The sequence below is a fragment of the Arachis ipaensis genome, chromosome B09 (genome assembly GCF_000816755.2).
Source record: "Arachis ipaensis cultivar K30076 chromosome B09, Araip1.1, whole genome shotgun sequence".
In the NCBI taxonomy this organism is placed as follows: Eukaryota; Viridiplantae; Streptophyta; class Magnoliopsida; order Fabales; family Fabaceae; genus Arachis; species Arachis ipaensis.
Window position 1 is genome coordinate 106,135,797 of NC_029793.2, and position 11,998 is coordinate 106,147,794.

Sequence of the window (11,998 nt, forward strand, 5' to 3'; positions counted from 1 at the left end):
TGGTGCTTGTTGCAAAAAGTGACAAGCTTAATAAGAATCAAGTCAAGTCACTCAAACAAATGCAAAGCATTAACAAAAACTAAATAAATCAAATCCTTTTCCAAATTTCGTTCCTTATTTTTTCTTTTTCTCCCTATCTTTAATTTTGATTTTATTTTATGAGGTGTCTGAATTAGTAGATTCCTTTTGTTCCATGTAAGGATAAAGGAATCAAGGAATCTAGGAATAGATTTTTGGACCCATAGTCCCTATGTTTTCCACAAGAAAGTAATGTAGAAGAAAGAAAAATAGAAAATTAATCAATTGATCCATCAGTTGGCGAGCTCAAAACAATTGGTTAGTCTTGCAAAATGACTTCACCATTCAAGTTTGTGCCTGATGCAGAAACCCCATCAGTTTGATTAGGTGTTTCTTTCTTCTTGTATATTTCAGGCCTTCTAAGTAGGGCAGCCTGGATTGCAGCTTTCAATTTATTACCCTTATGCATACCCTTATCCATTTTTGCATCCTCTTTGGATACTCTGATATTCTATTGAACTTCCACTCTCTCAACTTCCAAAGTTATGATCTTTTTCTGATTACCATCCACCCCATGTAACCATGTAAGCTATTGCCCCTATTTCATCACTTCCCTTTAAACGTTATACTTTCCTCTCTCAATTCCCCTATTTTATTTTTTTATTTTTTATTTTTACTTCCTTCCACTTCTCTTATCTTTGTTGGATTTTGACGTACTTTCAGTTTCTATCCTTTCTTCTTTGTGAGTTCATTTTGAATTTCTCTTCGTGCGCGTACGTGTGATTTTTTCTTTAAATGTTTATTATTATTTTGATTTTTGGGTTGTTGGTAGTGTTTTTTTTTTTCCTATCGTAATTGTGGAATGCTTGTTAGTGGTTACTTTGTAAGACCAGGTTCAGTGGGTTTGGATTGGGATCTAGGTGGGATCTCTTGGTTTCTGGTTTCTTCTTATTATATATTATTCTCATCTTTGCGTGATTTAGTTTATAATGTTTATGCTGGTTAATATTTGTTTCTGTGGTTTTTTTAATTTGTTTGTTTTTTTTAATATATATAGATTATCACCTAGGTGGCTTCTTCGTCTGAACAAAAATAAAAAAAGATTGCATGTGAAATTATAATAATTGGATCTTAGTGTTGGATTCTTTTTGTTTCAGGCTTTGTTGTGTTTTTGTTTCAGCCTCTGTTGTGTTGTGTGTTTGTTTCGGGCTCTGTTGTGTGTTTATTGTGCAACACTATCATTTTTTGTTTTACTTTTTGACTTAGCTACATTAAGACAATATTCTCTATCTTTAACTTGTGCATTGTAATTCAATCCAGCTATTTTTAATGGAAGTATAATTATGTTAATTGTCAACAAATTTGCAGTAAGTTATTGCATATTTTGATGATTAATTACATTTAGTTGGTGATATTTTACGTAGGGTTTTAAATTTGAAAGATATTTAGGATGTTTATTTTTAATTTATTTATTATTTTATTATGGAACGGTTTTTCCGGTTGAATCACGGTTAGACCAGTTAGACCAGTAAACCAATGAACCAGTAACTAAAACGGTTTGATGACCAGTCTGGTTTTCAGAACCTTGGATATTTGACTGCACAAGGCATCGAACCGGTTCAGACCGTCCAGTTCGAAAACCTTTTTTTTCCCTACCAAGGTTTTGAAAATCGGACCAGAGCGACCGGTTCGACCGGATTAACCGAGAACCGGTCATTTGGCCGGTCCGGTTAGTCTCTAGAACCGTTCTGCAAAAAACCAGTTAAAAAACCGGCTGAACCGGTGGTTAACCGGCAAACCGAGCGAACCGGCCGGGTTTTTCAAGTCCCGGTCGCTGATCCAACAATCAAACCGGCGCCGTTTTGATTCCAGAGAAAAACCAAAAACCGAATGCTGAGTTATCCCCTTTCTTTCTCTAACAAACACACCCTCACCAACCCTAGATTCTCCTAAACGGAGAAACCCTATTAGAGCCACCATCACCATCTCCCCTTTCATTCTGCTCTGCTCCTCGCGTCGCCAGAAGCTAAGGTCGGTTCGGGGCTGTTGTTGGCATCGCCGTTTTTCTGTCCGAGCTCTCTTTGTCGCTGCTTCTTTGCTCTTCACCGTTGGTCGTTGCCGCTTCTCCACTCCTCGCCGTGGGTCATCACTGCTTCTCCCCTCCTTGCCGTGTCGTTTCTTCTTCTCACCTCCTCGTCGTTTTTGGCTGTGGCCCCTTCTCGTCTCCCCGCCAGTCTTGTCGTCGCTGCCTCTCTGCTCCGCACCGTGTCTCACTGTCGTCGCTTCTCTGTTTCACGTTACCAAAATTCCCAATTTGAATTTCTCTATCTCGCTGGCTCTATGCTGTCTTTTCCTCTCCTTCACTGGCAATCCAGATAACGTAAAACCTCCCCTTTATCCTCTTCAATAATGTTCAATTTGTTGTAATTGTATTACATTGTTTTCTTCTTTATTTTGTTCTGAATATACGTATGATAAATTATTGATGATTCTGCTGAGTTTTGAGATATTCATTTTCTGAAGTTTTATTTGAATTCAGTCAGTTGATGTTGAATTAATTCTGCTAAGATTGAGTTATAAATTTACTTTTTTTAAGTTTAATTTATTAATTATGCTGAGATTATATTTGCTGAGATTGATATTGAATTAATTCTACTGAGATTGGGTTATAAATCCAATCTGTTTTCCTTGTTATTTTGGTAAATTGTTATTTTGCTGTCATTGATTCAAAGAGGAACATTGCTACAATTCTGCATTGGATTTACTATATGGCTTTAAAATAAGAGTTGGATGAAGTTCAGACAAGGAGATAGTTCATTCATAGGAAAAGAGAATGAAGTTAAGAAGTAAAGAACAAAAAGATTACCTAATTTATGAAAATGGAAAATTCAGGAATGGAAACCTAATTTATAAAGGTTATTCATGCTTTTATATTGTGTTTTTTTGTTTAGTTAATTTAATTGTTCAGTTTTTGTGTATTCTGAGCTTCTTACTGTGCTGTGGAATTGCTTCTTCTTGTTCATTGAAGACTATACTGATTTCTTTTTCTCCCTGCACCATACTAAAATTTGTGGCCTCAAATTTAGGTAGCCTATAATGGATCATTATCTTCTATTATATCTGGAACTGATATTGTTTGACCAAGCTTAGAAGTTGCTAATGTGTTATATATACAAGAAGATTGAGAAACTTAAATGAAAGAACCAAGCTTCCACCAATTTTAATTCATACAATGCTTTAATTGCTCTGCACCTTATCTCACGATATATGCCACTTTGAATTTTTAATAATTTTGTTATATTTAACTAAACCGGTTCAACCACGATTCGACCTCGGTTGAACCATTGAACCAATGAACCAGTTACTTGACCGGTTCATTGACCGGTCCGGTTCTCACAACCTTGCCCCCTACCAAAGCGAAGTTGTTTTGGTCATTTTTGAAAAAAAAAACAACCCTAACCCTAAACGGCTAAACCCCTTGAAGGCTCTCTTCCTCACCATAGTATCTCGTCGCAGGAGCTGTGTCGTCGTCGTAGGAAGCTCCCTCGCCGTCGTGTGGAAGCTCTGTGGCCATCGTTGTCTCCTCTGTTCGAGCTCTCTCTCTGTGTGTTCGCCGGTGTCGCCGTCTCCTCTGTCGTCGCCGTCACTCCCCTTCCTCCTCGCCGCCAGTAAGCTCTGTGATAATACTGTGTAGTTTTGTTAATAATTTTTGCTGTGTACCCTTTCTCCTCTGTGGCCCTCTCAATTTTGTAACTTCTACGGTATGCTTTGATTTCCAGTTCTCACATGCATCTCTGAATATTTTCATGATTTGGTTGTAAAAAATAAAAATAATTAAATTGGCAATTTCAGTAGTTTTCTTTCCTGCCATCATTACTAGCACGATCCAAGCAGCTTCGAATTACAATCGTTGGTTTAAGTTTCAGTTGCTTTGAAAGTTGTGGCCACATTTGATTCATCTTATTTGGTACTATTTATGTTGATAATAAGCACCATTATTACACCTTTGCTTTTTGCATACAAGGTTCTACTACAGTCAACTTAATGATATGGTTTCTGCTGCATTTTATAATGATTTATTTCTCATACTGAAAATTTAGTCCATATATTTTGTTCAAATATGTGTTTTCTGCTAGAAGTTATAAGATATCATTTTCAAGAGCTATTTGTACCTGCTTTAGGGAAATTTTCCTATAATTCTTAAAGGTTTATATGGGATATCTTTGTGGCATAATGCATCTGATATAAATTATTGTGTTTTGTTTGGAACAGGCATTGGGGTATCTTCAATTTATTTTTGCTTGTTCAATTCTGAGTTGGAGTTGGGTTTAATTGTGAGTTGCTGAGTTAATAATACTGATTTTGTTGATGTTTGCTTATTCTGAATTGCTGATCTTCTGAAATGATGATGATGTTGTTGCCGATATGTTGTTGGCTTGTTGCTGATTTTCTGATGATTACTGATTAGTGATGATTAGTGCATGTGTTTAGTTAAAAATTTGGTTGTTAATGTTTTTTTTTGTGTAGAACATTAGGTGAAATTGTGAAATTTTGAATTTTATTAAGTTAGAAATTATTGAATTTAAATATTTGAAATTATAAATTGAATTTTTAATTAATATTTAATTAAACCGGTTGAACCTCGGTCAAACTATATATATTGTTGTTGATTATAACTTGTTGATTATGATTCTGTTTATTCAGTAACTGATTGATGCTGTTGATTCTTGGTAGTGTAATATATATAGTTTTAATGGTTGATTGATGTTTTTTTTCCTGATTATTGGTGTTTATGGTTTTTTTTGTTACTATGCTATATTGTGCTGTGAACAGAATATGAATATCATTAGCCATTGTATGTTAAAGTTGGTGGTTAATGTGTTTAGGCTATGTTCTGTTTGGGTCTATGGCTGGATAAAGGGTCTATAAAATAGACCTGATCAAAATATAGTGCCGGATCAAGGCCAAAGCAAAGCCCATTAACACCATTTGCAATTTCATTAAAATTCTTGTCTTACCTTTTTTTTTCCACCCAGCTTTGCTTCTTCTTTAATTGAATTTAATTTTGTTTGTTTATTTGTTTTTAGATTTCTGGTTGCAGAGTGTTACATTGAAATGGGTTGGAAAGCTGCAGAGAAACTTATTAGACACTGGAAAATTGTCAGAGGTGACAATGTAATAACAATCCCCGAATCCAACTAAATATTGTTTGTCCTTTTTTACATATTTATGTTATAAATTTTGATTTTACATATTCATTTTCTGTATGTAACAGGTTATGATCATAAGGGGTAAAGATAAGGGTGAGTCTGGGGTCATTAAACGTGTTATTCGTTCCCAGAATCGTGTTATTGTCGAGGGTAAAAATTTGGTGAGAAAAATAAAACACTCTTCATCCCTACTATATTATTTGTCATATTTAGCATGTGATTATGGAAAAAAATTGATACAATAACAATATACAAACCTTTGTCATAATGATATGGTATGCTCTAGAAACCATGGACACCAATTAAGTGATGTGTTGGTCGCAAGGACACCAACATAGCATGACGAATGTGTATCTGTATCTATATTTGACCAAACATGTATTTCTCAATTGGTTCACACTTCAGACATGACTTGGAAATAGTATAAATAGGTTGGGAAATATCAATAAAAATGATATTTTGTAAATTTTCGAATGAACTTAGTTGTAGTAAGTAGTAACACAAATGACATATGTTAATAATGTCTCTTAAATTTTCTGGCAGAGCCTAGAATGTTGTATATATTGGTAGATTGATATTTATAAAATCATGAAAATTATATAAATCGTATATGTACGTATGTGTTTATAACAATGTTATTCTCGTGCTATTTTAAACATTTGGCTTGTCTTGGTTTCTATGTCATGTAAGTATTAGTGCTTTATTGGGTATTTTGTTATAATTTGAATGATTTGGTGTTCATGTGAGTTTATATCTATATTTGCATCAGTAACTACTCTTGTATTTTGTTGAGATTAAGTGAGAATTTTATTAAATGGGTGCACTATGCTTTCTAATTTTTTTTACTTGAATGATTTTTTTGATGTCCTTTATACAGGTAAAGAAACATATAAAGGCAGGGCCAGGTCATGAAGGGGGGATCTTTACAGTTGAAGCCCCACTTCATGCCTCCAATGTGCAAGTCGTTGACCCAGTTACAGGGTATATGCACTTGTGTTTGAAAATTGCACCAGTGATTGTTGCATCTCCAGGTTTGGAATAATGTTTCACAGTAATTGATTTTCACTTTCACTTGTGCAGGAAGCCTTGCAAGGTTGGGATTAAATATCTTGAAGATGGTACTAAAGTCAGAGTATCCAGAGGAATAGGAACATCTGGGTCCATAATCCCTCGACCTGAGATCCTCAAGATAAGAACTACACCAAGACCTACACAACGTACATATCTAAAACCTTGCCTCTTTTTCCTTGTTTAAGTAGTAGCTGTAGCTTTTCTTTAAAGTTTCCATATATGGTAAGCATATGTTGTTTCTTCTGCCTTTCTAATTATACTCAGGAGTCACTTTTGGAGCTGATCCATCCTCCTTTAATATACAATTTAAAAGATGGCAGTTGGCACAAAAATATGCAGATATATAGAGTGGAAATTCATATTTGGAAAGAGAGTGGGAGAGTGGTCAATTTTAGTTGTCCGACTGATTACATGTTGAAGAAATTTTTTTCCTTTATTTTTTTGTGATAAAAGAAGAAATATTTTTGATACAAAGGGATTAAGGGAATGATATTACATAGAGGATGATGGTACATAAGATGTCCTCAACATAGTTACATAATTTCACTGGTTAGGTGACATACCACGTACTAATTAACAATTAACAATTCATCTACGTATCGGAACGCCATGGATATACTTCCTACATAACATATTTTACATGTGGTGACCTGTTCCTGTATTTGAAAGTATCAGTTTCCTTATAACTATGGTCCTCAATACAAAAAACGAAGCAGGATATTATCCCTTTAAATAGATCGCGTTCCTTACACTAGGTAGGTGCAAATCTATCTCACAAGACTTGCTGCCCAAAAGCCTTCTATTAAGAATGCAAGAATTGCACCTCCCAAATACACCAAATAATGGCAGACAGCACATTGCCATAAACATTTGGCTTCCATTCTTCTCCCAAAACCTACAAACTTAATTGATAAAATCTGACCCAAATTTTCAGGATAAACCCAACATTATTGTTGTTGTATCAAATATGTCAGACAATGAGTTCCATAGAAAATTAGCAATAGAACATTGCACAAATATATGTATATTCAATTCCAAATTAGCACTAACATATAATACATTGATTAGGGAATAGACTTCTAATTCTTCAATAGCATACTGTTGGAGTTAATTCAACTAAGCACTCTTGTCTAAATAGAATATTTCATCATTGAGAGAACTTTGGATTCTAATCAATAAGAGTCTTGTTCAAAGAGTGGTCAGGAATTGGAATTATTTCATGTTGAAGAATTTTAGTTGTCCTAACTGTAATTGTGAAGTGCTTAGAAGAAGAATCTTGCTTCCAGAATTTGAGTTAGTTAAACTAATATACTTGCAGTGAAGCATTCATATCTAAATGCGGAAGCCGAACTAGGAAGCTAGATCATAACACTGTAATGCATTTATCCCAGTAATTTTGATCGATCAATTAAAGTTTATTGTGATATTCATTAAGTTAAAAGTTAGGTTAGAGGCAAGGTAATCGATGGGAGTTCTAAACCTGCATTTGGCAACTTCCAAGGATAGAAATACAGAAAACCATGAGAGTGTGTGTGGTTGGAGGAATTATAATAATTCCTAGGAATTTTAAGATAGGAATATCATATTCCCATGTTTAGTTCAAAGTTTGAAAAACTATTTCTAAGCAAGTTTGATTCCAGGGAATCAAAATACTATCATTTCAATTCCCACCTTCCCCTTGGGTATCTTTAATTCCCATGGGAATGGAATCTTTATAATAATGTAATACTTGAACCACACACATCCTGAGGGACACAAAATTGTTAGAGAAGACATAGGTACAAAAGCAAGCAAAATGCCTCTATCCTAGGAAAGGTTTCCTCTGTACTTTCTGCCCAAAATATGGGGACTGTGGGGGAAATATTCTCTATCTTTACTGTCTCGTTGTCTTTGTATATGTATCTTGGCAGTTGACATAGCTACCAAAAACAGGGCTAAATGTTCCTGTTACAAGGCCAATCTCTTCAGTTACTCTTTAGCTATTCTTCAACCTAGTTTTGTTTGTACCTCTTACTTCCAATGCGGTGTTAAACTTAAAAATAGTGTTTGGAAACAGGGGGCTGGAACTGAAACTAGGAGATTGAGACTCAGTATTGTGTTTGATAGCAGAGATTGGAACTAAAATTTCAGTCTTGGAACACAATTTCTGTCCCTCCAGAAGGTGGGGGACACATGGGATTGAAATTTCTAGAGACAGAGATTGAAACTTCAATAACATTTATTTCCAAAAATACCCTCACCTACTTTTCAAATTCCACTATCTCACTCGCTCCAATTTCTCTCGCCCTCTCCATTCTGCATTCTCTCTCTTCCATTATGCTAAGTGTCAACTGTAAGTTCCACCGCCGCCGACGAAGTATTCTCTTTAGTTTTTCTTTTTCTCCTTTTTTTCCCTCTTTTTTCCCTTGGTCTTTCATTTATTTATTTGTTTTATGAGAGTAGACAGTGGCACATCCAGATAGAGAATAAGAAGCAACACAAAGAAAACCCAAGGAATTCTGGTCACTTTGATCAGCTGAAATTGATTTAGAATTTGTGAGCATTGAAAGCTTTGGGCTATGAATACCATGAGGAATGCGAGCAAATGACCATTTCAATGCCTTGCTAACCCCATACTTTGATTGTTTTTGTGATAGAAGAAGAAAATTGATAAGGAAAAGGGGAAAGGAGGAAAGGGTATTTAAGTAATTTTATTTGTTTCAGTTTCTATATTTATATTAAATCAATTAGGATACTGAAACATAATTCAGTCTTGTACACTTTACACAAAATACAATATAGAGACTTAACTTGGTCTTTGTCTCCCACTCTTTCAAATGTAGCCAAAGGGATATATGGATTCATTGGAATAAAAATAATATCATGTCTATACCTTAGACCAATTCCTATTGATTAGGTTTATTTGTATTTGGAAGTAGGAAAAAGGCAAAGTCTTTGTGGCAATGTGTAGTTTACGCCACTATGTGGAGTATTTGGTTGGAGAGCGTTCTGCTTATTTTCGATGACAAATTTTTGGACAATTAGATGTTTGGCATGAATATGGTGTAAAGCCCATGATCTTTACCATGATTTCTCTCAGACCAGGTCCAAAAGCTTTTCTTCATTGATATCTCTTGTATTTTTATTTCTGCTTATTATCATTCCTTACATGAGTATACGTCCATTAAATAAAATTAAGTTTTTATAAAATATTGATAATCTTTGCATTATAAATAAATAAGTTTTTGTAATCGAGACTATTTTCAAGGTTTTGAAAATTGGTTCGAATTAGTTGGTTGAACCGGTTGAATTATAAACTGATGACATGCAATTTAATCTAACAAAAAAAATTGACCAACCAAAGAACCGTATAAAAAGTGGAAAATCAGTTGGAAACTGGTGAGTCAAACCGAAAATTGACCGGTTTTTAAATGAATACAGAAAGAGAAGTAGATGAAGAGGAGAAAAGTGAAAAAAAGAACTAGATGCAGTTATGTGTATAGTTGTTAGAACCGAATCGGTGATTGAACCAGTCAGGTTATTGGGTCACTGGATTATTGGTTCAACCGGTGGGTCATTGGTTAAACCGATTGACCCAGTCCTATGTAAATAAAAAATAAAATATAGTAAAAAATTTAAAATTAAAATTTAAAATACATATTTTCACTAACATTTTAAAAATATCTAGCTATTCTAAAATAATATGAAACAGGAACAATAAGTATTTTGTTAATTTTACTCTATCATAAATATTTTTATTTTTTATATTAAAATAACTATTATTTTTGAATTTTAATAATTTATTAATTAGTTTATATCTATTATACTATTATATACTACAAGTATTTATTGAAAAATAATATTAATAGATATTATATAATTATAAAAAAATAAATGAGTTTATAATTATTGTTAAATAAAAATATAATTAATTTAAGAATGAATAAGTTTATAACTAAAATTAAAATAAATTAAATAGAAGTAAATTATTTGCTAAAAGATATTTATATATATATTAATTTGTGTATATATTGGTAACAAGCTAAACAACTTGGTGGTTGTGAGTATCATGTTTTTTTTGATGAGGGGGTTCGAACCCCAGATTCAACATTTTGAAAAAATTTTGAAATTCAAGCGGTTCGATCGAACCAGTTTGACCGGTTCGCACCGGTTCATTGCCTCATCCAGTCAGATTATCGGACTGGACCGATTTAAGGTCCGATTTATTGATTTTTCGGTCGAGCCGGCTGGTCCAATCCGGTTTTGCTAACAATGGTTATGTGTTTTAGTTTAGGGCCAATGCTACGGTGAGAAAGTAATTTTTGTTCCTCACCTATGAAATGTACGTGGGCAAATGATAAACAAACGCGTGTGGTGTGTGTTTCGACGGAGGAGAACAAGATCTGCGGTGTGTGTTTCGACGGAGGAGAACAAGATCTGCAAACTGTCAAAATCTGTGTTGCGTGTTGATCGAAAGGGATTAATCAAGTGAAATTGATTAATGGTTAATGTTGTTAATTAAGGTTGTGTGCTTTTTTTATTGGACCTCGAATATTTGTGTTGCGTGTTGATCGAAAGAGATTAATCAAGTGAAATTGATTAATGGTTAATGTCGTTAATTAAGGTTGTGGGCTTTTTTTATTGGACCTCGAATATTTTTGTTATCTGGTTGGTCTCCAGTCGATTGTTGTTAGTTTTGTCGATGAAAATGTGACAATTTATTTGTTTCACATGAAAGTTTGGGTTGGGAAAAAAAATAACTGATTTTCGATGAAGTTGTATGGTTTTTGGTTGGAACGGATTGTACAATAATGTTTGTTATGGAAACAAATAGTTGAGTAACTTATAATTTGTTAAATCTTAATTTAATTCGAATTTTGGATAAAGTTGCAATCAGTGACGGTGCTTGAAAGAAATTTTTGGAGGGACTAAAAATCTAATAAAAAATTTACTACAATAATATTTAATTTGTAATGTTGATTTAAAATAAAATATTAACTTTTTATTAATAACTGATATTAGTATTAGTTATACTATAATTTTTATTATTCTAAAAATAAAATAATGCATGAAAATATACGAGAAACAGAATATAATTCAGTGTAATATTGATTTAAATATATGCATGCAAGAAAAAAAAATTTTAAAGAATGGTGAAGATGGGTGTTGAACCCAAGTATATAAGTTGAAAGCATATTATTTTAACTAATTGAGCTAATTTGTTTTTCTTTGAGATAGAACTACTTACAAAAGTTTTGGGGCCGTGGCCTCCATTGTCCCAAGAAAGTTCCGCCACTGGTTGTAATGATATCAATTTTACGTTATGAATTTTATTTATTAGTACGTTAAATAGTATACAATAGTATACGATGATATAATTAGCAGGAGAAAGAAAATTATTGGTATCATGAAGTAGTTTAAGATTATGGCAAAAGATAATAATTGAAAGTTTTCACACAGAATAATGTATGGTTTAGAAAGTGCAAGAGAATGTATTAATGGCATGATTGGGCAATTAAAAATCTCTATGTAATTTTTTCACACACAGAACAATGTATGAAATGTTTTTGAAATTAAAAATTAAATAGATTGAATTTAAATTAATAATTTAATAGGATTTAATTTGATAAAAATAAATGTATTAGTATTATCTTTGTCGTATAATTAATTATGTTCATTCGTAAATAATTATTTTTTTGTTTTGGAAATAATTATTTTTT

At 33.2% G+C, this 11,998-nt stretch overlaps 1 protein-coding gene across 8 annotated transcripts; it reads left to right on the plus strand.

Moving 5' to 3' along the window:
• LOC107618165 (50S ribosomal protein L24) lies at positions 364–9,393 on the plus strand. Of its 8 annotated transcripts, none has more exons than XM_016320133.2 (7): positions 1,919–2,398; positions 3,535–3,686; positions 5,106–5,193; positions 5,294–5,389; positions 6,106–6,209; positions 6,309–6,445; positions 9,215–9,393. In XM_016320133.2, the coding sequence occupies exons 3-7, from the start codon at positions 5,134–5,136 to the stop codon at positions 9,247–9,249; spliced, it is 432 nt and encodes a 143-aa protein (XP_016175619.1). In that variant the 5' UTR covers positions 1,919–2,398; positions 3,535–3,686; positions 5,106–5,133; the 3' UTR covers positions 9,250–9,393. The 8 variants fall into 8 exon arrangements, with proteins under 8 accessions (XP_020966289.1, XP_016175619.1, XP_016175620.1 ...); XM_016320134.2 differs by having other exon boundaries at positions 9,218–9,393; XM_016320138.2 differs by lacking the exon at positions 9,215–9,393 and adding an exon at positions 7,801–8,687.

Coding starts and splice junctions, on each gene's coding strand:
- LOC107618165 (XM_021110630.1), top strand. CDS start 5,134: ATGGGTTGGAAAGCTGCAGAGAAACTTATTAGACACTGGAAAATTGTC. Junction 5,390..6,105: donor TTGTCGAGGGTAAAAATTTG/GTGAGAAAAATA, acceptor TCCTTTATACAG/GTAAAGAAACATATAAAGGC. Junction 6,446..6,563: donor TACACCAAGACCTACACAAC/GTACATATCTAA, acceptor AATTATACTCAG/GAGTCACTTTTGGAGCTGAT.